This window comes from Vespa crabro, chromosome 10 (assembly GCF_910589235.1).
Source record: "Vespa crabro chromosome 10, iyVesCrab1.2, whole genome shotgun sequence".
Lineage (NCBI taxonomy): Eukaryota > Metazoa > Arthropoda > Insecta > Hymenoptera > Vespidae > Vespa > Vespa crabro.
Window position 1 is genome coordinate 3,539,761 of NC_060964.1, and position 25,847 is coordinate 3,565,607.

Consider the following 25,847-nt stretch of genomic DNA (forward strand, 5'->3'; position numbering starts at 1 on the left):
GAATCCAGATTGGATAGATGGATAGATAAATACGGGAAATGGTTAAGGATGGATCGAGATGGTAGGTCAAATCGGTAAGGGTGACCTATAAGCCAAAAGAAAGAGAGCGGAAAACTCGAGGATCGCAGGAAAGAAAAACGTCGAACGTTCTACGTAAAATTATTTAACGCGTCGTCCGTAGGAAATTGCAGTTTTATCGGTAATTGGAACGCTGCCAGGCATTGTGTTTAATTTTCTTTTCTTTTCTCTCTCTTTCTCTCTCTCTCTCTCTCTCTGTTGCTCCATCTCTCTTTCACTTTTATATAAATATATATTTTTAAACGCTCTTTTATATAAGAAAAACTGCGAAGAAACTTGCTAAGCGTATTATCGAATGTCGCGAAACAGCTGACACAGTTTCCGAGACCGGGGGAAAAAGGAGGGGATAAGAATTTCTTGGCGCCATAAATGAATCTATCCTTTGGTTGTTTTCTTAAGCAGCACAGTAAATGCTGACGTGGTTGGTACGCTAGGTGCGCTTACGTGGTCCGCATTAATTGCGAACACTCTTAGAACGGCAAGAGCAAATAAGACGTTAGCAGATAATCGGACTATGTCCGGAAGTGGACAAAATTGAGGATGACGCGATGAACGGAGAGGAGAATGGGATGGAGGTGGGATAGAAAGTGGACGTAACTATACCAAGGACGTTCTTGCTATCTATCTATTACATACGAGATATCTAATCGTTTCATTTTTCTTCTAACAACTTTGAAATTCTCTCTCTCTCTCTCTCTCTCTCTCTCTCTTTCCTTCTTCTTTTGTCAGAATTTATTTGAAAGAAAGGAAACGAAAGAGATTGAAATTGGAACGTTTTAAGAAAATTGTTTCTTCACTCTGTACAATTGTGTCTAATACCTACGTCAAGTTTAAAAATTATCATAATGAAAATGTTTCAAAGTAAGGAGCTCAACTCAATGGGAAAAGGATGAACGCTTAATCGCCATCCACAGAGAACATATCTAATGTTAATCGTAACGCATAATCCATTATATTTGATTTCTGGAATTTATTATATTTTTTTCTTCTCTCATACGTAAAGTCATTTTAATTTTTTTATTTTTCATTTTTTTTCTTTTTTTTTTTTACCTCTTCTCATGGGAATAATAAGAGAAAAAGAAATAAATAAAAGATAGATAGATAAGCGACTTTTTTTTCTTTTTCTTTTCTTTCTTTCTTTTCTTTTTTTTTTTTTTTTTTAGAATTTTTCTACCTACTGTTGAGTAATAATGAAAGAGAAAAAGGGACAGAGAGAATAGGATAGAAATCGAGGAATAGAAACTGACCGACACGGATAAGACGTGACCGAATAAAATCTAAGTCTCATTCTATAGTAACAGGGGCGAGGGGGAAGAAGAGAGGGGGATGTGGGGGTGTGGGGCGTGGTAGAAAAAGAGAGAAAGAAAGAAAAGAAGCGGCACTGCGAGGTCGCCTCTTTTGAATTTCTTGGCAGGCATGCCAACGTAAACCGCAACGGTAACAAATTCTCCAGGCAACGGGATGACGTTGCTGGCGATTCTAAGGGCAAGATGGTAGATGAAATAAACGGTGAGGGTGACGACAGAGATGGATAAACAGATAATTGGATAGAAAATATGAGAGGAAGAAGAGAAAGCAAGAGAGAGAGAGAGAGAGAGAGAGAGAGAGAGAGAGAGAGAGAGAGAGAGTAAGTAAAGGTTGGTTGGTTGCTGCGAGGGTAGAGAGCAAAGTGGAGAGTATGAAGTGTAGTAGTATAGTAGCGTAGAGAAGAGGATAGAAGAGAGGGTAAGAGAGGATAGGAAAAGAGAGAAAGAGAGAGTGAGAGAGGGTGGAGAACGAAGGCGTAGCAGTGAAGAGGGGTGGGTTGGGGCGGTGGATCCCGGACCGTTCAGTACCATTGCATATCCCGCACATCTCGCAGGTGCAGGGCGTGGTGCCTTGTCGGCAATATCGATTACAAACCCGGGCGGTTGCGCATTCACGTCGACACGTGGACGCGGACCGGCAGCTAGACTAAATTTGTGTTGCCCTATATTTTAGGTTCCCGCACTCATCTGCCTCTCAAAGATTGATTGCTTTTTCCTCCGCCCCTGGTTTGCGGCCTATCCTCGAACGACCGATGGACGCGCCACTACGAATTTATGGTCGGCGCGCGCGATCGGCTCGAAACGCGCGCGGATCGACCGTCTCGATCAACTTTTCCCCACCCTATCTTGACATTTCTTTTTTTCTTTCTCCCTCAACTTTCTTATTTTCCTTTCTTTTTCTTATTTTTCTTATTTTTCTTATTTTTTTTTTTTTTCTTCCATCGTAAAGTGTCTCTCTACGCTTGGAAATACTTCGCGAAGATAGAGAGATATATTTTAGAACCGATTTCTTGCACCGTTTCATATAAGCCGATTGCAAGTGTAATCCAGGGCTCGAAAAATCATCCGTTTCTCTTCGAGCATTTTCTACGGAATCTCTTTTTCTCTCTTTCTCTTCCACCTGGTAGAGACTAGGCTCCTCTTAGTAATCATATAATCGTGGGATCCGTTTAGATTGGTATCTTTATCGAGCGAGTCATTCGGACGCACACCGAATGTTCTCTTACGGATCGATAATCCAATGGATCGTTCCTTTACGAGCAAGAACGTTGACCTTCGAGACCATCGCGTTGCGCCCCTCTTTACAGTTTGCTTATTCGAATCGCTTTAGCAACACAATCCTTTGCATTATTGCTCTGCGTAATCTAACGATGGGGTGGGAACACATTCGAGCGAAAATACTCCATCTCTCTTTTCTCTCTCTCTTTCTCTCTCTCTCTCTCTCTCTCGTTACATCCTGCCTTCTCTTGCAGTAATTCACATCCGTTCACGGATGGACGTCCCAATGCGTTTTGTCGGCTTCTGGGTAAAGGAAACTTGACAGTAGTATATGTTAAAAATGTACAAGGAGAAGGAAATGTACACCTTTCTCAAACTATTTTATTAATATTTCCTATTCACCCTTTTCCATTTATTCATTCTAATAATAATAATAAAACTAACGAAAAGTAAATACTCGAATATATTTTATGCTATTTTATCCATAATGAAAATTGTATAAGTTCTAAACGTTATTAGAGTCTCGCCTGTAACTATTTATAAAGGAACTCGATCTACCCGTTTTACCTACCGTTCAGTTTTGTCAATGGCTCGCCCAAAATAGTCTATTGGTTTAAAGATACCTATGCATGGGGATTCAAGCAGTCGTCTTAAAAGATAATAACGATGAAATCGTTATAATCGTTATTATCGATCGAATTTGGATATCGATATCGTGGTCGAAGCGTGAACGTTAATATTTCTTTTTTCTTTTTTATTTTCTCAATGGGGGAAATAAAAAAAAAAAGCGAACTATCGCGTATCAGATCATTCGTTTAACGTTGCAACTCTTTGATTTTACGCCGAGTGATACGATTTATATCGATTTTCGAAAAAGCGTACAAAGTTACAGAGGGATTTAAATGGTGAATAGAACGAACAACTACTAAACTTAATTGTCTACTTGAACTTTGGCCGGTATTTAACCTATGTCTAATTAGACTGACACGTTTTGCTCGGAGGTAGGTATGTAGTTGACAAAACAAGACTTTTGATCTTATGAAATTATCATTTGGCTAGCTGCCTGACTTTTCAACTGTGGTTACTATAGCGGTTATTAAAGGCGAAAAGGATGAATCTAAAGAGTCGCTCGGGAAGACATATTATTGGAAAATAAAAGATAGTACTATCTACGTATTCACCTATCCATTTATCTACATACATACCCCTTATCTACGTACGTACGTACGTACATATGCATAAGCTTCAAGATAGATACCTAGATACATGCATACGCGTAAAGGAAATTTACGGTGCTCGCGACGTTTGTAGATTCGATGCTCTTTGTCGCAGCTGCCAAGTCACGAAAGCGGAATTTATGATTTCCGCGAACAACGAAAGTGCTTGCGATCGATTCTATCGTCCGATTGCTTGCTGAAAGTCCGTTTTATCTTCAGAATTACGTTCGATTTCATTTGATGTTTCGTTGATGATTTCGTCGATAATCATCGCGATTTTTATCGCCGAAATTGAATTTTTCAAATTGATGAAATTCTAAAAAAGAAGAGAGAGAGAAAGAGAGAGAGAGAGAAAGAGAGAGAGAGAGAGAGAGAGAGAGAGAAAAAGAAAAGAAAAGGTATACGAGAAAGACCAGAAGAAAGATTTATTAATGCGTTTGCCTCAAAAGCTTCAAAAACTTGAAAGACCGAATAGTGCATGCGACATCGGAAACGGATATGTTTTCTATGAACGTGGACGCATCTTCTCCGTCAGAATGGCGAAAAACACGAGATACGAAATTGAAATATTTTCGGTTAAAATGACTCCGACAACCGTGTGAGTTTTACGGCGATGTCGTTAAAAAACTTTAAATTCTTTCCCGCTGCGTTGTGACTTGATATTTCTTCTTTTCTTTTCTTTTCTTTTCTTTTCTTTCTTCTTCTTTTTTTTTTTTTTTTTTTTTTTTTTTTTATAGTAGTACCCTTTACTGAAAAAACAACTTTTACGATCTTTATTCACTTACATGATGGCATAGAAACGACGTTAGGTAGCTTATATTGTAACAACGGTCATCTTTCGAAAAGTTTAACATAACGATATCTGATAATTTTATAGTCCTGCGAAAGTCAGCACGAAAATCAATATTTTTACGATGAGATAAATGAAACTCTGTCTCTCTCTCTCTCTCTCTCTCTCTCTATGTATATATATAGCAATTTTTTGTATTTGGTACAAACGAAACAACAAAATCACGTAACTTAAACGTTTTTTCTCTGATTGAAAATGATTAAAATTTATATTACGATTATTTACGACGAAGCTCTTTTTGTTATATCGAAATTAACTTTCACTATTGTATTATTGATTATAGAATCCATTTGATGTTTTAACGTGTACGAACGTGCAAATTAAAAAAACATAAAATTTGTCGAAGAACACGATCAGATGAAAATGTGTAATAAAATCAACATATGGAATATTTAAAAGAAGAAAAGGAAAAAAAGACAAATTTTGCTATTCGACATCGTTGATTATCAAATGCATAGACGATTTATTTATCAGTCGTAAAATACTATAATTTATTTAATCGAATAAATTTTTTATAAAAATGGATTAGGTACGAAGAAGGATCGAGCACGCGCGCGCATATATATATATATATATATATATATATATATATATATATATTCAAGGAAACGCCCTCGTGAACGAATCTCACGGTCTTCGAGGGTAACGGGTTTTTCTCGTACACGTAACGAGACGCTTTTCCTCAAGATTTTTCACGATTCGTCGGTGGATAGAAAGCTTTATCTCTCTCTTTCTCTCTTTTTTCCCCTTCTTTCTTTCTTTCTTTCTCTCTCTCTCTCTCTCTCTTCCTCCCTCTCTCTATTTCTATCTCTATCTGTCTTTATTTCTGAACCGCATCTGGTTCCAACGAGGAATAGTAATTTTTTGTTTTCACGGCTGAAAGCTTGAAAGAAAATTTGTCTACGTACACGGTAATTTTATCCGGCTAATGAAGGTTCTCGTTATAAGCGGTGTCACGGATCGTTCCTACGTTCGAGGGCAGAGTTCGCTTTGCAAAAGTAGTTACGGTCGCTACGTAGTTCGTCCCTCTTACACCTTCCCTTTTTCTCTCTCTCTTTTTTTCTTTTACATACATACATACATACATATATATATATATATATATATATATATATATATACAGATACACATACACACATATGTAACAGACAAGACTAAGACTTTAATTCACAGATACATTTAATCGTGACCGATGGTTCAAAGCCGGTAGCAAAGTGATGGATCGCGAAAAGTTCGAAACTAAGCTTGTACGAGGTTGTACTAGTGTACGTGTATCTACGTAAGTTTCACCAACGTACAATTAATAGTCGCTCGTCCGTTTGCTCGCATCGCTGACTGAAATTATTCTATGATCAACGGGTGAAACTCGGTTGAATGGTAATTGAACTACAGTTATATCTCCGCCGGGGGTAAATTATTAATTGAAGCGAGACCGTTAGATGAACGATCGATCAGCCGGTGGGACTGACAGAAATTTACCACTTACAGGTGTATTAAATTCTCGTTAATTAATGACAAAGTTTAGTTGCCATTCGGCGCTTGATAATCGACATTCGGACTTTTAGAAATTCATCTGATCGAAACGAATGTGAATAATCGTGCGTCGATGTACGTTAACGAGATACTAGTTCACGTTCGTTAAATGTTAATTCGAAAAAAATTCTTTCTTTCTTTCTTTCTTTTTTTTTCTTTCTTTCTTTTTCTATCTCCTAACTGTCCTTTAATAATTTTCATTTTAATTGGGATCAATGCATGAGGAAAAAATATATGAAAACTCTTAGAATACAATTTCATATCTTACCTATGGTTCCTCGTTCCACGGGAAGAACCGGATTATAACCATGGACTTTATGAATATTCAGAAATAGAATTTTATTCTCTAGCGTCCGAGCATCATAATTATAATTTGACTTTACTACGAGAGAATTCGTAGGGTGTGCACGAGAATGCGACGACAGATGTTTGATTTACTTTTCGAACAATGCAATTTAAGTTGGCGAAAGGACTCGAGTGAAGGGTAGCGAATCGAAAGAAATTCAGAAGTTACGTAGGACAAACCTAAAGCTAATACCGGACACTGCTGAATCTTCTTCTATACATATATACATTCATATATGCATAGATAAGTACATGCATATATATACATATATTCTATTTACGTTGACATCTAAAAGAATTATTTTTTTAAATCTGTGTATAATATAAAATGAAAAAGCTTCATTCATGTTTCTTATGTCTTCTTTTCCTTTATATCTTGCAGTATATATATCTTTGTTTTTCGCGTACTCTCGCACTTTTTTTCAATTTTTTTTTTCCTTTTTTTTTCATTCTTTTCTCTTTTCTTTCTTTCTTTCTTCTTCTTTCCTTTCTCTCTTTCTCATTTTCTCTTTCACTCCTTACTTATTTATCTTTAAGCGAAAAAATATCGTAGAAAGCAGAAATAGTTCGACGCGATAGTAATCCCAAACCGGCAGCGACCTTTCGTAGATTCAGAAAGAGCTTCTCTCTCTGTCTCTCTCTCTCTCTCTCTCTCTCTCTCTCTCTCTCTCTGTCTGTCTGTCTCTCTCTCTTTCTCTCTCTGGAGTCGGTACGCTCGAAGCTTCTCTATCTCTTCTTAATGGAGCTTCGTACGTTCGAGATAAATTACCGGCGCGGAAAACCTTTTCTCTCGTGCAAACTATTTATCCTGAACACCGGCATAGAAACGCTTTCTAATGGCAGAGTAAAGAGGGTCTGGGAAACGGGCTCGAGTTCAAGGAGAAAACAAAGCTCTATCCTCGGCCACCGCCCCGCAGTTATTTATTTCGCTCAACTTTATAATATTAATTTTTCAAATTCTGTGTTCGTCTATGCTCCTTTTCCTCGTTTAGCTTTATTTTAATTTTTTTTTGTTTTTGTTTTTTGTTTTTTTTTTTTTCAATCTCTTTATTATTTTGTTTTTTTTTTTAATCTTTTCCCTCGATCCTTACACTCAAATCTTTTTTTCTTCCACTATTTATGCGTTTCATATTTCAAGCCTTTAAATGGATAGACGGATCGATAGACAGAGATAAAGATAGATCTAGCGAGAATGGACTAATGTATTTTTATTAAATAATATTTTCAATAAATACATAGCACCAAAGATTATCAATAAATTTAAAGAATGGTATAATAAGAGATTTTTAAATGATTTTACATATCTATTATTCTTATTCGATTATTCTTCGGTTAATTGTTTTTTTCGTTTTTCTCAGATTGTAAAATTACATGGCTACGAAATTTGCTAAGTATTTGAAAGAATATAAGAAAAGAACTTGGCCCAAAGTATTTCGAATAAATATAATTGATTTTTTATTATCGCGCCTATAGAAATATCTATTTATAATTAATAATTTTCGATCGACCGTGTACATATACATGTCCTAAATATATAATATGTGTTCAAGAATTTTCATGATAATCAAACTATACGAAGCTATTCAATTTTAAACGATTCAATGACGAGGATAGTTTCAATACAACATTGTAGTTTCCAGATTAACGTGTTCGTTCGATAGAAAGTATACAAAAAGCTAATGCGTCAACGCAGTTGTATCAGGATTTTTCGTGCAAATAGAAACTCGCTCTTTCGTACATGTTCACCATCGAGTAACGTTAAATTGCACCCGCGTTTCACCTCATACCCTATGCCACGTAGTTTAACAATGGCTTTTCTTTTACAATCCGATTGAAAAAAAACGGAAAGACTTTGGAATTATTTCATTTGTCGTAACATTTGCTTTTTTGTAATTGATCCGATTGACATGAGCAAACAGGATTTCGTCTTTCTCGTTTTATATTTCTTTTCTTTTATCTCTCTCCCTCTCTCTCTCTCTCTCTATTTTTCTATTTCTTTTTCTTTTTCATTCGAAATGAGTCGACGACGATTTTTTCTTTCTTTCTTTTTTTCTTCTTTCTTTTTTCTTTTTTCTTTTCTTTTTTTTCACTCGCTTGTAAATTAGAGAAGCTCTCTTTTATATTTCTCACTCTGAAATTTCAAAAAAATTGGAAACCGATAGTAGCAGAACGATTAACATGGCACGATTTACATGTGACTATCGCAAACCCGACTGCAATTTGAGATTTTCTTTTCTACGCATTCGGTGTAGCATCACGTCCTTGCTCTTTTTCATCAAGCTCGACGACAAAACATCTATGGAGCTTTTTCTATGTGTACAGGCGCGTCTTGATGCTTTACCATTACTGGATCCTCTATTTTGTTTTCGGTCCCTTTTTGTTTTTCGACCCTCTCTCTTTCTCTTTCTCTCGTTTTTCGTAAAGCTAACGATTTCATTGGTATTCGATTTCCCGTAAACGTAACACAGTAGTTCTTGTTTTTTTTTTCTTTTTTAGTTTTATTTCAAACGTATCCTTATCTGTTCTATTTGACTATATTTCTTTATTAAAGAGTATCGGAATACATACATATATTTCAATAAAAAAATTTTCAATTTTTTTTCAATTAATTCATTCATGGATTCTCGTTCAGTAATAATAGGAATTTTTTAAAGCATTAAATTATATTCTTTCGAACGTATCTCAATAATTCGTAAAGATATTTTGATCATTGTTATATCATTTAAGAAACATATATCATATTTCGGGTGAATTATTTGGTATACAGTTTAATTTTTATTTTATTTAATGCAATATTATATAACTATGTTTTTCTTTTTCTTTGTTTATTTTTTCACCTATTCTACGACCATTTTTAACAATGCAGTAGAATCTCTATTATTCCAACATCCATTATCCGAAAGTTCCACCATCCGAATTTTCTGTTATAAGAACTTTCTATTATCCCAACAATGTACTTTTCTTTTTTTTTTCAGAATGTTGTATTTTCTCTTCTATTGATGTACATATATGTTTCACGCAATGTTTTTCTCGTACTATAACAATTCCAAATAAACTTGGTCTATAATAATTTTCTTTCGAAACCATTTTGAAATATTTGAAGTAATATAGAAAAGAATTATATCAACGAAAATAAAAATTATGATATTCTCTTTATTTCGAATAATATTCACGGCTGTAGGAGAAAAATTGTAATTCGAATGCTTTTACATTTTAACAAATGAAAATGCAAATTCTCTGAGTTAAACGCAATATAATATTTAGATAACATTTTGCTATCAGGAAGGATTGAAATTTGTAAATTTGAATAAAAATTCATGCATGTAGTTTGATTTTTTTTCCTTTTTTTTTCTTTTTTGTTAAGAAATACAACATTCAATGGCAAACGATTTGTTAATCTATCGTCTGAGAAAATTATTGTCCATTAATTTGTATATTAGAGGTTAGCAGAATAATAAAATAACTCTTTTCTAAAAGGCCTAAAATCTCATTAAGCTCATAAGCCTTTTTATATTCATGTTAAATATCTATCGCGTTATTTATATTTTCGTATGAATTATCTATACTTCTATATTTTTTCATTATTTAACAAAAAAAAAAAATATTTATTTACAAGAAATTATGACGAGCGTAAAAAAAAAGAAAAAATACTTGTTAGGCTCACTATACTTATGTAATATATAAACACATGCAACTATTATACTTTATTTAACTTATTTCTGTCTCTTTCGCTTATTCTATTTATCTGGCGAAAAGATATTTCCAAAAAACATTACTTTCTCTCGACGTATCGCGTTTCAATTAGCGAACTAGTTTAGATTTCCTTGGTATATTTCATAAAGTTTGTCGAGAACGTACTATGCGTCCTCCTTCTCTCTCTATCTTTCTCTCTCTTTCTCTCTTTCTCTTTCTCTCTTACACCTTGTCGTACGTTGTCGGATGTTGTAGCTTGGGTCACCGAGCAAAGATGTCTTCCCTTTTCGCACGGCTCATTTCGCGAGCGACGTGTATTTCCGTCACGTAAGCACCGAGGAAATGTTGAAGGGAAATATGAGACCATGTTCGAGCCTGGAGCTTTTCCTACCGCGAAATATTCTCCTCGTTTCTTTTAAGACAAAGAAGAAGAGAAAAAGAGAGAGAGAGAGAGAGAGAGAGAGAGAGAAATAAATTTTATTTTAAACTTTAAAATCGTGATATAATTTTTGATCTTCCTCTATCTCTCTCTCTCTCTCTCTCTCTCTCTCTCTCTCTCTCTTTCTTTTTCTTTTTCTCTTTTTCTCTTCCTCTTTTCAGCTGTACACTTCGAAAGACATAAAAATGCGAACGATTACGGTCTTTCCAAGAATCCATTACAGTCTTTTCCTTTTATTCCACCTTTAAGAGAGTTCTCGATGCTCCAACGTCTTCCTTTTTAAACCTTTTTCTTTTGGAAAGGATCTTGATTCGAGATTTGTTCTGCTAACATTCTGCTCGAAGGATGATAAGATAAACACAGAGAGAGAGAGAGAGAGAGAGAGAGAGAGAGAGAGAGAGAGAGAGAGAGAGAGAGAGAGAGAAAGGAAAAAGTCGTGGGAGAGAAAATAAAATCAAATAAATATGCAATCAGGAACTCCGAAGGAAACGAAGGTAGTTTTCTCTTTGAACTGTACTGGTCTATTGGATTTAGTCGTCCTTCGTATTTGTCAGAACTATTTACTTTCTACGTTTATCAGCGAAGCGCGGCAATCTGCTTGTAAATATAAAAGTGCATATTCGTAATAGAGGATGAGATGGTTAATGAGATGGTTAAAATAGAGAATTAATGATTCAGAAAAATAATTCTTTCTCTTCTCTCTCTCTCTCTCTCTCTCTCTCTCTCTCTCTCTCTCTCTCTCTCTTTCTCTCTCTCTTTCATTTCTGCGTAAAATAGGAATCTATAATTGCGAGCATAATTAAAACCCTGAGTTGACTATATTGATCGCGATTACAATTTAGCTTTTTTTTTTCTCCCGTTAAAAATAATAATCTTCTGCGATAATTAAAAAAGAAAAAAAAAATTTTGTTCCACTTAATTCGACATTAAAATAATCACGAAAAATATAGATCAAACTGAACGGAATAACGTTCGTTCGATGAGATTTTCTTATGAGTTAATTTCTTTAATTTCTAAGTTTTCACAAAGTATATCTATAAGTCAAGGATCAAGTATTATCATAGTTAACGACTTATTAATCCTTTATCCTGTATAATACCAAGCAAGTGAATAGTAGACACTTCGAGAGATAAAGTCTCTTTCGTATTTGTCGAAATTACCAAGCAGAAGAAGAATTTAATAGAGAAAAATGAAGAATCTTCAGGATTAAGATGTATATTCTACTAGACGAGATGAAAATTCTTTCTTTTTGTAAAGACAAAAAAAAAAGGAAAGATAACAGAGATTCGTCAATGAACTAATCGATATAATTATTCTATTGGATTTATGGTTTGATCATGTTGAAAAAGATGATTCGTTAAGAAAATCCAAAGTCAAATAAAGAATGGAAAATTTGTGTTCGAAGGTAAGAAATTAGAGATTAGTAATGGGAAAATAGTTGGTCACGTCATGTTAAACATTTAATCAACGTCATGGTTGTTAATCATACATTTTTCTTATAACCATACATTTATTTTTCACGTTATGATAGGACCACGTACATACATATGTATGTATTTTGTATGAGTTAAGGATAGCACGCAAAGGAACCCAACAGGTTGATCATTCTTGGTGTAAATGTTGTAACGTTAAGCACGAATCTTTGGATTTATAGGAGGTAGAGAAGTACATTTGTGATGGAATATGGGATAGGAACACGCTACCCTTGAATAATTCTTAGGGTTAGCTAGAAGAATGATTAATCGTGCCTAAGTGGCTCACTTTCTCTGTTAGCACGCGAAACGGCCTAGAGCCGGAGGCCTTCTCTTTCCTGCGTTTATTTCTCCACTTCTTTCTTTCTCTTTCTCTCTCTCTCTCTCTCTCTTTCTTTCTCTCTCTCTCTCTCTCTCTCTCTCTCTTTCTCTTTCTCTTTCTCTTTTTCCTTTTCTCTTTTCTCTTCTCATTTTACGCGTTCTTTACGTTCCAGATGAAGATTTGCGCGCATTCGTTTCAGATTTCAAACGCTTTGCCATTTTGAACACCGGTAAAGCGTAGGAATTCTAAAACAAATACCACGCTCGAGTACTAGCCCTTCTTAGTCTCCTTCATCTTCTTCTTTTTCTTCTTTTTCTTTACTCCATTGTCCTCACCTAGGTCGTTCATCCCTCTTGGTTCCTTCTCTTATCTTCAGCTTTGTCTTCATTCGTTGTTGACTACAAAGTTTTTCTTCGATTATCGATATCCTCATTTTTTTTTATTTCGATAGTTGATATCGTTGGTTACAACCTTTTCTTTCATCCATGGTATGTTATTATCTTTTGTAACTAAATAATTCATAAACGTACATTAATGATATATCTTTTTCAATCTAGTTTGTGTCAGAAAATTTCATTAATCAATATAATAACATTCTGTTGGTGCTTCATTTATAATGGCTCTTTCAACGGTATTTCTTAATAACGATCGTTAATATCTAATAAAATTGTGCTTTATTTTGTTTATGTTCTATTCATATCCCCCTACTTCACTCTCTTTCTCTCTCTCTCTCTCTTTCTCTCTCTCTCTCTCTCTCTTGTTTGTTTTTTCTCTCGATTATATATATGAATGAAACTCTCGAATGTTCTATTAATAAAATTCATATTATATTAGCAGGCACGAAATGAAATTCCATCAAGTTAACCATAGTGGGAATGCAATTTAAACGATTTAATAAGTTCCAGATTATTGTATAATAAAAGAAAAGAATTTCTTCAATATCGTGAAACTGGTATTTGATCTTTGACGTTAATTTATCGAAGCGTGCATGTTGCGGAGTGTTCAAGACAGAATCTAATTCTTTTTCTTAGATGGTTGAAGGGAAGGAAATACTTTGATAGAGAAGCTTAGTCACGATTGGCATGCGACTTACAATTAGGTGAGGGCTTGGCACGTTACGCAGGCAATACACGCAAACGCAAAAGCACACGCAAACGTAGACGAGGATGTACACGCATAAGCGTAACGATATGATGGAGGTAGACAGTTCTTCTTTTTTTTCCCTTTTTTTCTTTCTTCTTTTCTTTTTTTTTCGCAAAAAGGAAAAATATGGAAGATAGAGAAATAGTAAGAGAGGGTGTTTCTAAGGGTGAATTGAAAGACGGCAATCGAAGAGAAATGAGAACGGACGTAACCAGACTCGAATATAATTTTTCAACCGTCAGGGACGACTTAGAGAACGACAACTGAGAAAAATGAGCTCCTATCGCGCGGCAATTTGCCCTTCGTCCTTTTACGTGTGAACGTACCAAGGAATAGAAACCGATAGCTATGCTTTTGAAGTAGTCAGCTTCAGGACAAGAAGGATCGAACATTAGGACGGGATTGGATGCGATTGTGTGTAACTTTTTGTTAGAACCTGGCAGTTCCTTTTTTGTTGGTGTATGATCGCACATTTTAATGCAATATTTTTCTATAATCTCAACCATCCCGTACTACGATTTATCAATCTTCATAGCAGACCTTTCGATCTCATATTAGGGGGATATATATATGTATATATATACGTTAATATAAATGTAAATAAGTACGTAAGACACGTACATGAGTATCTTTAAATATTCACAAAACAAATTATTATAAGAATTAGTTAAAAATTGTGTATGCGTACTATGACGTAAAGTTTCGAAGATATCGAAAAGGGCCAAGTTTTCGAAGAAGTAGGAGGAAGCTTCTATTATATCTCCTTTCTCTCTTTCATTCCCTTTCTCTCTAGCTGTTGTCACAAGAGTCATCTAATCAACGTAGAAAGTTTAACTTGGTTTAACTTCGAAAGCCTGAAAGTTTGATCGAATAAGATTCGAAGTTAAAACGAGACTATATTTTACCTCGAAACATTGCTATCGTTTGGTCCTCCCTGTTAAGTTATTACCTTGGCGACTTTTTATTTTTTCCTCTTAAATCACAATTGTTATTATACTCTTTATGATTTATCAGATAAGATGAAGGGACACGGTCGACGGTCAAGAATGCGACCGAATGGAGTACACGCGGTTAGAATTTCCTTAATGCACGAGGAAACTTCCCAGGCATTCGCATGGAATCTATCGATTTCCATTGAGACTTCACTAATGGCTATTATAACCTTAAGGTTTATTACGTGTATATATATATATATATATATATATATATATATATATATACATACGCACATATATATACATGTATGACTAATTAAGACGAGTGCTGTTGATTAAGGAAAAAAGAAAAAAAAAGAAGAAGAAGAAGAAGAATAAAACGAAGAAAAAAAAGAAGAAAAATGAAAAAAAGAAAAATGAAATAAATGATCGTACGATTCAACTTGCACGATCCTTTTTCTTTTACTTATTCAAGAACGATGAGTTACCAAGGGACGATACGATAGAAAAGGGTTCGTTAATTGTGTTGATAGTGTTGATGGTTACTTCATTACACGCAAGTCGCTCGTTTGTTCATACACCATCTCTCAAAGATCCTTTTAAGAGGGCCAACAATACGTATCACCGATATCGAATTCAATTACCATCGAGTGTTAGCTCGTTAGTCGTCGAAAACTCATTAATTTTCTAGAGCATTACAATTTTAACCTTCTTCCTTTGAGAAATCCCGTTGCTCATTAAATGCTCGAGCATGGACGTCCTCAAATCCTCCTTCCTTGTCCTCCTTGTGACTTTTAAAGTCGATTTTTCTTTCTTCAATGTCTGAAGAGTCCATCCATCGTAAGAACGAGAACGATGCTGCTGATTATAAAATGGATATATAATTTTTATCGCGCACGAGGAACGCATTACGCCCGCATAATTATCTCGTCGAGAGTCGCGTTAACTCTTATACATCCGACAGAAGATGTCAAGCTCATCAATTAAAAATTCTTTCGAAGAAGAAGAGGGATATTGCTTTGAAGGTAGCCGAGCGCATGCTTTTTAATCGAACTTCTTTGAGCTTTCTTTTCCTACTACGAAGATGTGTTGAGCAAGAAAAGAGAGAGAGAGAGAGAGAGAGAGAGGCAGACGAACGTAGCTACCAAATCGATAAAGTTGCAATTTGGAATATTTACAGACTGAAACGTTTAAATCGAAATAATCGAGCATTAATCTAAGCAATAATCGAATTAATCTGAGAACAAGAAAAATTACCGACATTAAAAAGAAATGACCTCATGGAGAACCTTTTTGATTAGTACTTTTATCGTTATAAAAATTATAATTTTTTTTTACGAGAAATAAACGAATGTTTTCATTTAAATTACTCGTATATAGATATATGTGTGTATGTGTACGTGTATATATATATATATATATATATATATATATATATATATATATTTGTATATGTATATACGTCATTACTCTCCCGTTGTATTTTGATAGGATTCTTTCTGTACAAAGAGATACGATGCATACGGACAGCTCAATCTACATACACGATTCGTCTCCCTCCGTCCTAATAATTCTTTCTTTGATCCCCCATTCATTTCAATTTACTGAAACTTACTCGTATATATGGGCTGCTAACTGGATATTGCGTTTTGTCGGGAGCGTACAAATACGTCATAGTCGCTTTTATACCGTGTTTGCTCCCACACGTATATACGTATGTACATTGATACGCGAATCTACTATGATATATGTATAAGTATACATAGGTATATGCGTTAAAGCGCGTACGAATGATGGATACTTGGCTAGATATGCAAGTGTTTTGTTTACCGCAGGGTTACCGGAGCAGTTCGTGCGATATATCGTCGTAAGTTAAGTGTACTGATACACATTGGACAGTGGACTGGAACGTCAGTACTGTAACCGACTACAAGAGAGAGAGAGAGAGAGAGAGAGAGAGAGAGAGAGAGAGAGAGAGAGAGAGAGAGAGAGATAGAGAATGAGAGAGACTCTGCTTTCCACCAATCGAGATAGATGTCGTATATATATTCTCTATTTCTCTCTCTCTCTCTCGCTTTCCGTGACATTTACGGCACGAACGATTAGAGCTTTCGCCGGATAAAGTCGTGATCCATCGGATGCGAATTTAATCGTTTCGAGAGATATGCGCGAGAGTTATCCTTGATTTCCTCGTACTAGTAGTTCCTTCATTTTACATCAAAATTCATTCGTCAAGGATTTTGAAACATATTTTTCAAATATAAAAGAATGTACGATCTATCATTGGGAAATTGTCGAGAAAATCATAAGAAGGATTCTTTACGCTATGTTAGAAACAGGATGAATAAGAGATACACACATATACATATACGCACTCACACAAAATGAAAGAGAGAGAGAGAGAGAGAGAGAGAGAGAGAGAGAGAGAGAGAGAGAGAAAGAAGTAGAGAACGGAACGAAAAATTTCTTTTGATCCTATTAAGTTCCGCATTTCAGTCGTCGCAATTTAAACAAACTAACGAGAGAGGAGGTACGTACGTATGTATATACATATGTAAATACGTACGCACGATGTATATACGCTCGACGAGTCGTGTAACGATGTCGTTAGGTAGCCGGTATGTTAAAAATAGTAGGTACGGGATTACTTGGGACATAACTTTAAATTACGAAGACCGAGCTGGCATCGATCGCGCCCGTATTTTAATGCTACAGTGAAAAGAAGCTTTATCGAAAGAGTAAATGTAAAAGAAGAGAACGAGACATACTTTCTCTCTCTCTCTTTCTCTCTCTCTCTCTCTCTCTCTCTCCTTCTCTCTTTTTTCCTGCCCATCATGTGTAGGGCTTTGTCGATACGTCATAATAACAGATGCATCATACATCATTACGTTGCCTGCAGCAAGTTATTTTGCTATAACGCCAAATGTTCTCTTACACGGTTTCTTTTATCTTCCTATTTTGTTTTGAATTATAGATCAATGTAAAATTAAGGATGTACGATATAATAATTGCATGGTTAATTGCGAAATTTGTTCTCACTTGTTAATTAATTATTATTACATTTGGAACTATCGATTATTTCATGAAAAATATTTAACAATATGGATGTACGTACGTACACGCATGCACATATTACACACATATATACGTAAATGTATACCTATTTACATTCGTATTATACATTCGTATGAATGTATAAATGCACGTACAAATATTTGTATTGAACTCGAACGAATAATTAATATCATGTCTCATGTGAAATTATCTACACATACATATCAAGGAGACGCCCGATGCACGACCTATTCGACTGATCTAAGCGTTAATCCTACTTCGCTCTAATTCATCGTTTGATTACGCTACTGTTACTGAACTAAGAACGGACGAACGGATAGACGAACATGTCGTATGTACATATGTGTTTGATTATGTAAAGGCGCGTACAACGATTGATCAAATCCAAGAATAATGTTTTCAAAGACCTTGTTTAAAAGAATTCATATAACTCGATTCTATTAACGGGAGTTGATAGAGTCAGATCGATTCTACAAGCCTCTTCTGAACTAGTTTGTAGACGGGGGACTAGAAGTTTCGAATCTGCTTTTCAATGATCCACATTGAATTTCTAAGATAGAGGATGATAGAAATTTTGCATTCGAAACTATAAAATTGGTATTTCATGGAACACTAAAGAGAAAAAGAGAGAGAGAGAGAGAGAATGAGAGAGATATCGATGAAATTATTTCAAAAATCAAGTGATGTTACACAGAATCTTTGAATATGTTCTTTAGCATATCGGAAGTCACGAAATTATCAAATATCGTCTGATAATAATCAATTGTGCGATTCGCATGGATTTATTAACGTTATTTACATGATTAGAATGAACTCATGATTGATTAGAATATTTTCTCGTTTGAGAACGACAGGTAGATGAAAAAAAAGAAGAGTAGTGAGAGTAAAAGTGAGAGAGAAAGAGAGAGAGAGAGAGAGAGAGAGAGAGAGAAAGAGATAGAGAGTTGTGCTGTGTGTACGTATTCAGGCAATTCAGAAATTTCGAATTCATGTAGAGTGTGAATGCTCTTATTCCATTTTTTAAGTTTGCGGAGGTTGAAATACGCGGCGCGGAAATAAATGCAGAACGAAACTACCGCGCTTGTCTCGTCCCTACGAGCGTGCTTGTGCATTAATCGATATTGCAGATATTTTGTATTTTGCTTATACGTTGTTTGCTCAGCATGTAAGACACCAAACGTATTATTCGCGACGTACGCGTCTTTAAAATTAGGTTGCCATGACATGAATTTTTGACTAACAGAGAAAATATAAGACGATGTTATTAGCATTGTATTTAGATATGTAATTAATAAAAATATGGTATATGTAAATAAATATATGAATTATGAGTTTTTCCATTTACTTTTGTACGCTAAAATACTTTTAATATATAAATTGTCCGTTTTTATACGATATCATTTTATAAGCAATCGAAAAAAATATACTTTACCGTGATATTATATTGAATTTATTATACGCTACGATATTATATATATATATATATAGCTGACAACGAATATACTTTTTCGCATTTCTTGGAAAATACAAAAGTGAAATAAATATTTTTATAACTTTTACCGACTCTTTTTCTCTCTCTCTCTCTGTCTCTCTCTCTCTGTCTCTCTCTTAAATTCTCTCTTGTTTCGCATTGGCAAACTCTATTTACAGGATTTTTGCTCAGGTAACAAAAACTGCATGATATATTCCGTGTAAATAGAAGAACGGATATATATATACTTGTTCCGTATCCGTCCTTCACGTATCCAATTCTCGTCGATCGCTGATCATGCATGGATAAAAGGAGAAAATGTACGCGGATAGCGTAAACGCGAAAGCGTTTATTTATCTCTTCGATTTATCTCTATTTTTTATTCTTTGAAAATTTATCGAACAATACTCAATTTAATTACGTTACTAAATATCCATTTATTTTTTTTTTGTTCATAGATTACTATGATAGATAATGTAATTTGATTGTAATATTATCGTTGGTACAAAGAAAAAAACATAAATTTCTTTATCGTGTAACTTTGACATTGTGACACGAGAATTGTAAGTGAACGTATGATAACGTGTGAAAGAGAAAGAGAGAGAGAGAGAGAGAGAGAGAGAGAGAGAGAGAGAGAGAGAGAGAGAAAGAAGAAACGAAGAGAGAAAAGGAGAAAAAAGAACGTTCGCCTTCATTTCTTATCGTAGTGGTTAAAAGAGCATACTTGCATGTTTCATGAAGCTACGTCAGAAATTCACGTTGTTATCAATTCGCTTGATCATAAGCACTACTGTCTCGCCGGTTGCATGTATATTATGACATGTCACTTATAGATGAAACGACGAGATGAGTTTTGGGTGCGTGTAAAGAAAAAGCAAAAGGTCATAGATATGCACGACAATTTTTCCGAGAGAACGAACATAACGCAAACATTTCTATCAACATATGTACATATATGTATGTATATGTATGTATATGTATGTATATAAAAGCGTTTGCATTTGATCGCGAATATACTTAAGCTTATCGTTTGCTTTACCTTGTGCAACATCGAGCAAATATAATAATATAAAGGGGTCGTAGATATCAACGATTCGATTAATAAAGGGTAACTTGGAAGACGAACGATTCGGCAAAAGAAATGGTCTTTAATATGGATGGGCTACGGCGATCGATACCGAGCCTTCTATCGGGCGCGTCATCTTTGCCTCGCGGCCACTTTTCGTGTTCGAGGGGTTAAAGACACGAGAGTACATATAGGAAAGAAAGGAAAGAAGAAAGTAGAAAAGGCCAAGGAAAAAGAGAGAGAGAGAGAAAGAGTGAGAAAGAGAGGATTGGAGAGACAGTGAGAGTGAGAGTGAGAGTGTGTATGAGAAAGAGAGAGAGAGAGAGAGAGAGAGAAGAAAGAGGAACACGAACGATATTAACTGAACGCTTTTTATGTGTCGCGTTTGATATTTTACGAAAACTAGTTAAAGGGAGATCTTTAAGCGCTATCACGATGCTGGAGCTATGCCAGTTTTATGTCCAACGTCTGAGACAGCAAACGGGCTATGGTTTCGAGGGAAAACAACGTATGAGATTCTCTTTGAGCGGTCCTCTGTCTTTCTCTTTCTCTTTACTCTCTCCCTCTTTCCCTCTCTCTCTCTCTCTCTCTCTGTCTCCTTCTTTCTCTCTCGTTCTCCTTTTCTCGACCACATAAACGCATGGGACGGTTGGAATTTATCTTAATTACATTTTTTTAAATGTACAAGGAAAAAATCAACGACTACGAGAGAAACACTGTATTTCCCGAGGAAACAAACTCACGTTCAGCTTCTTTTTTTTTTCCCCCTAAGAGAAAACCGGCCAAAAGTTCACGTATTAAAAGTACCTACAAGGCCAATAAATTAGAACTGGCGCTTTGCCATTTCAATCTCGTGGATCTTGTCCGAAACAAGAATGCTGAAAACTCTTCCGTAGCCCATCATTTTGTCGGCGGGCGACTTGATTAATTGCGGGATAGGAATCGATTGATTCGATGTACGAAGTTTGACAGGTCCTTTCTAAATTCCCACGATGAAATTTTGTTTAACGACGAAAGTCGTTTCTGATTGAAAAAGTCATCCCAATTTTGTATCATTTAAATTATAATTCTATAGGATTTGAATTGTATACGAAAATAATAAAAATTGATCGATCCATCACGCACGGCAAAGATTTAGTCGAGTGAACTATCTACTTTGGAAAATTATTTCCAAGTGCTATCGACGAAGTGTCGTGTAGTAGGTGGCAAATTGCATAAATCGATATAAACCGGGCATTCATTGGATTCATTGATTAACAGTGTCTGATATGCTTGTCATACCTTTTAGGTATGACACGTAACCACCCGTATTTGATTCTCAGTTTGGTAACTTGAATGAACGTTAAAGAATTTACATATGTAGATATATAAGAGAACATACAATGAAATAATTATATCATCATTTAGAAATGGAATTCGTGGTGATTATATGGAAATATCTGTAACATACATTATGTACATGCATTCATACAAATCGATTGTAAGAGGATCTTTTAAATCGAAAAGTGAATAAATAAGCGTGCGTGCGTGCGTGTGCGTGTGTGTGAATGTAGATGTAGGTATGAATGTGTAAGTATTTGGTGAATATGTAAAGGGAAACATACGTAATTTTTGCCAAACACGTGCGAATAACTCGTTCAAGCATACTTTTTCTTAAAGAACATTGTAATCCGAAAGTGGTGGCAAGTAGGAACCAAGGTTACCACATAACGTATTCTCTTACGAAGGTATTCAGATAAAAAAAAAAAAAAAAAAAAAAAAAAAGAAAAAAGGCGCTTAAGCGCGAGTTTTGTCCCGGTTTTATTCTACCGTTTCGGTACAGCTTGAATTGCACATATTAGGTAAGTGTCGCCCTGTATAACTACCGCTCTGTCGTGTTCCGGAAAAATTCCGCCTATATATTTTGACCTACAGAGAACAAGCATGTTCTCAGGAGGTACCAAGAACGTGATTTCGGGATCCTAAGATCTCCTGAATTACGCCTACCATTATAAGAATTTCTTTTTCCACGATAAAGGCCACGTGCGATTTTCTCATAAAAGAAACAAAGAAGAGAAAAGAAATTCGGCTTTAAAGGTCAAATGAAATTTTATTTTCGAGAATTTTAATTACCAATTGAGATCGTATTACGATGTGTAATTGTCGAGAGTAATAAAAAAAAAAAAGAAAAAAAAAAAGAAAGAAAAAGAAAAAAGAGTAAAACGAAAAACGTTCAATTTTCTATCGACAAAGCTATCAGATAACTGTTACCAGATAAATTTTGAGCAAAGGACATGCAACGGAAATGTAACGATTGAAGAGCGAATGACTTTTAATGATTAATGAAAATGTACATAAGCGAAGTTATTTATCGAAAATTAAACAGATTTTCCATTTGAATTTTCACATATCTATCTACATTTCGTATTATCTGATTATAAAGTTTTATTTGCATTTTGACATATATACATATACATAGATAAACGAATGTATAAAATATAATTTTATCTTTAAAATATCAATGATTGAGAAAATATCATTAAACGTTCTTTCGATCGGGAGATATAATATGATTAATGATCTTGAATACTCTCGAGAAATACAAAAGCTAGAAGGATAACGGCATTACGTTAAATTAATCAATCGATTATGTATACTCAAACTTATCAATCGTATTTTCTAACGACTAGACGTTAGAGTTTCATTGAACACGGAGGACGCACGCATCATCGGAGAAAATCGATGCACAATAATCGTCCAACGACGTCTCTATACGGAACATTTGCGTGCGGTTTAACGCATTGTGACAGTTGACGAGGCGCAAACCACACAATTAATTTAATACCTGAAGTCAACGGTAACATTATGAATAATAAAGAATATTTTTCGTATTTTCAATGGCACGTTGGTAGGTACTTAATGTTTTCCCCATTCAGGATATGTTTTACGTTGTCATAAAAAGTATAACGACTTCAGTCGCACGACGATTAACCCGTGCATACTCGATCGTACGATAGCGTCTCGTAAAAATACGATACGACTTATTAGCCGCATTTACGGTAAAAAGGATATACGCTTTTCTCCGGGTTCTCAAAGCTACTACTCGTCTTTTATATCGTGATATCGTACCCGTTTAAGGACACTGTGTCGTCCTTTATGACAAAGACGTCTGAGGTTTAATGACATTACGAATAAAATACATATAGAATGTGACTCCTTTAATGTCACTCGATCTTTCATAAGGGATATATATATATATATTTATTTATTTATTTATTATATATATTTATATTTATACGTTTTTCCTTTAAGAAAGTAACAATAATATTAATGATAAAAAGTTAATTGAATTACAGACGAATTACACACAAATCATTAAATTTTCTTTCTCAATTATCACTTAAGATTTAATGTTAGATATTTAATGTTGAGAAACATAAACAAAATCGACAATAATCGTGCATCGTACAACATGCAACATTTTATTTGAATATAAATTGTTAAAACTCTTTCAGAATCGTTCGACGAGTCAACATGAAAACACGTTACATTTATAAGAAACGCCTTAGATTTATTTCGAATTAGTTTAAGATATTTTATTAGAAATATCTTTCTGATTGGTACGTTCATTGGATATGTAAGAAAAAAAAAAAAAGAAAAAGAAAAAATCAACCCAAATGAATATGGCAGTTCCATACGAGCGGCAAGATAAGAATCTTCGAAGAAAATGATAGCGAATGATCCGCAACAGGCAATCGTTGATTACGATCTTAAATGTACTAGTTTGACGCAAAGTCAAACGATTGATAGAGCTAAAGCGATTATCAAAATGATTCAACGATGGCATGATAAAAATGAGAAGAGAAAAGCTAAATAAATTAATGTAAATTGATAGGACGTAGAATAATAATCTAAAGTCGAGAGAAACATCATGATATGACGTATTAAGTTTTGCAATAAAAATTTTAGATTTAGGGTGCTAGAGTATAAGTATTAATCGAGGCGAGAAGTGGAAAGCGTGCAAGAAGAGCCGCGAGCCTTACGAGTTAACGTATCCAAGATACCATCGAGGCGTCTGACATGTCTCGAGGCAGCGAGTCGAGCTACGTACAAACTCGATACTACTTGCTCTGAACTCGAGGAAACACGAAAAATGACAGAAGCGGGTCATCCAACGAGAAATAGAAAAAAATTCGAATGGATTTATCAAGTTTTAATATTTATGAAAAGACAGATAAGAAATGTCGATCGTAGAACGAAAAATGTCTTGTTCGTTAAACGCGAGATAAAAAAGAAAAGTGCAGAATTTTAAGAAATTAAACGATGGTACGAAGAAACGCAGATGTATGGAGCCAAGAGTCCAGTTTCATTGAACGAACGTGCAAACGTCAGTGGGTTAATATATCTGTAGAATTGTACAAAAAAATGCAGACAGAAATAGGTAGAAACAAGAAGAAGGGGTGGAAGCAGGCAGACAGGCAGACTGGAGGGAGACTTTACCTCGCTTGGACGTGCTGGCGGCGCTGCTAATAAATCCAGGTACGGCAATCACGAGAACAAAGAGTCCACAGTGTACCCAAAACATGTTTACGTCTTAACAACATTGTTTAATTCCATTTTACATGACTCTCGTGAAACACTACGATGACGGCGCTGCTTCCGGTTTTGCTCATGTCGCGCATAATAATCAGCGATACTACCTGGTCGCCGGTCGGATCATGAGTATAACACCCGATGTGTGTGCTGCGGTAATACCGTGCACGGCTCTCTGGCGGGTGCGAACGGTAGACCAGAGAGAGCGTAGCTGCGACCGCGAGACTGAGAGACAGAGAGATGTAGAGAGACGTTGGTGGCGAAGATGAGAAAGAAAAATGGACAGAGAGAGAGAGAGAGAGAGAGAGGAGAGAGAGAGAGAAATAGAAAGAATGTGTGAGATATATACGTGCGGCTTTATATAGTATATGTATGAACCTATATATGTTAAGGGAAGAAAAGAGAAAGAAAGAGATAGAAATAGATATAGGGACGAGAAACAAAGACAAAGATAGATAGATAGATAGATAGAAAGATAGAGAAAGAGAGAGATAGAAAAAGAGAGAGAGACAAAGAGAGCAAGAGAGAGGGGGAAAGGCCCGCGCTTTATCCGATAACAACCGGCACGACAACGATGTGTAACACGGCGACGGCAATCCTTTTTTAGGACATTTTCTCGAGCAAGCTGGTACACTGGACACGCGATAATGCACCACGCTAGCGTACTACTTCCGCGGACGTCCGCTCGGCGTTACGAGACGAAAAGATATCCCCTACTAGCGCGCGCGGCCAGAGAGAGAGAAGAAGTCCTGGTCTCGAATCACGCCTCGGCTGCCATCTTCTACCTACGCTGGGAGTCTGGAGTATGAAAATATTCTCTCTCTGCTGCTGCTCCACCCCCACCCTCTCCTACCTTGCCTCCCCTTCTCTCTCTCTCTCTCTCTCTCTCTCTCTCTCTCTCTCTCTCTCTCCTTCTATCTATCCATCTTTCTTTTACTATCTATCTATCTATCTCTATCGCTTTCTCTCTCTTCGTATTTCCCCTTCAGCAAAAGGTCTTCTCTATCCGCCAACCTCCCTCTCGCGTTCTTCATCCCCCTCGCTCTTCTCTTTTTCCTCCCTTCCGCGCGCATTTCCCTTCCCCATGATCAACCCCTCAACCCGCACACCG

The 25,847-nt window shown here is 35.6% G+C and overlaps 1 protein-coding gene across 16 annotated transcripts in view; it reads right to left on the reverse strand.

Annotated features, from left to right (window-relative positions):
* Positions 1–25,547, reverse strand: part of LOC124427558 (disintegrin and metalloproteinase domain-containing protein 11) — a 56,678-nt gene extending 31,131 nt beyond the window's left edge. For 15 of the 16 annotated variants that reach the window (XM_046970589.1, XM_046970594.1, XM_046970590.1 and 12 more), the window contains exons 1-2: positions 25,298–25,547; positions 24,644–24,961 (exon numbers count right to left, since the gene is read on the reverse strand). In XM_046970589.1, the coding sequence (XP_046826545.1) occupies positions 24,644–24,728 (85 nt within the window). In that variant the 5' untranslated portion in view covers positions 24,729–24,961; positions 25,298–25,547. Of the gene's footprint in view, positions 1–24,643 lie in introns of all 16 variants that reach the window. The other variant, XM_046970588.1, reaches the window with a different exon arrangement.
* Between the last annotated feature and the right edge of the window lie 300 nt (positions 25,548–25,847).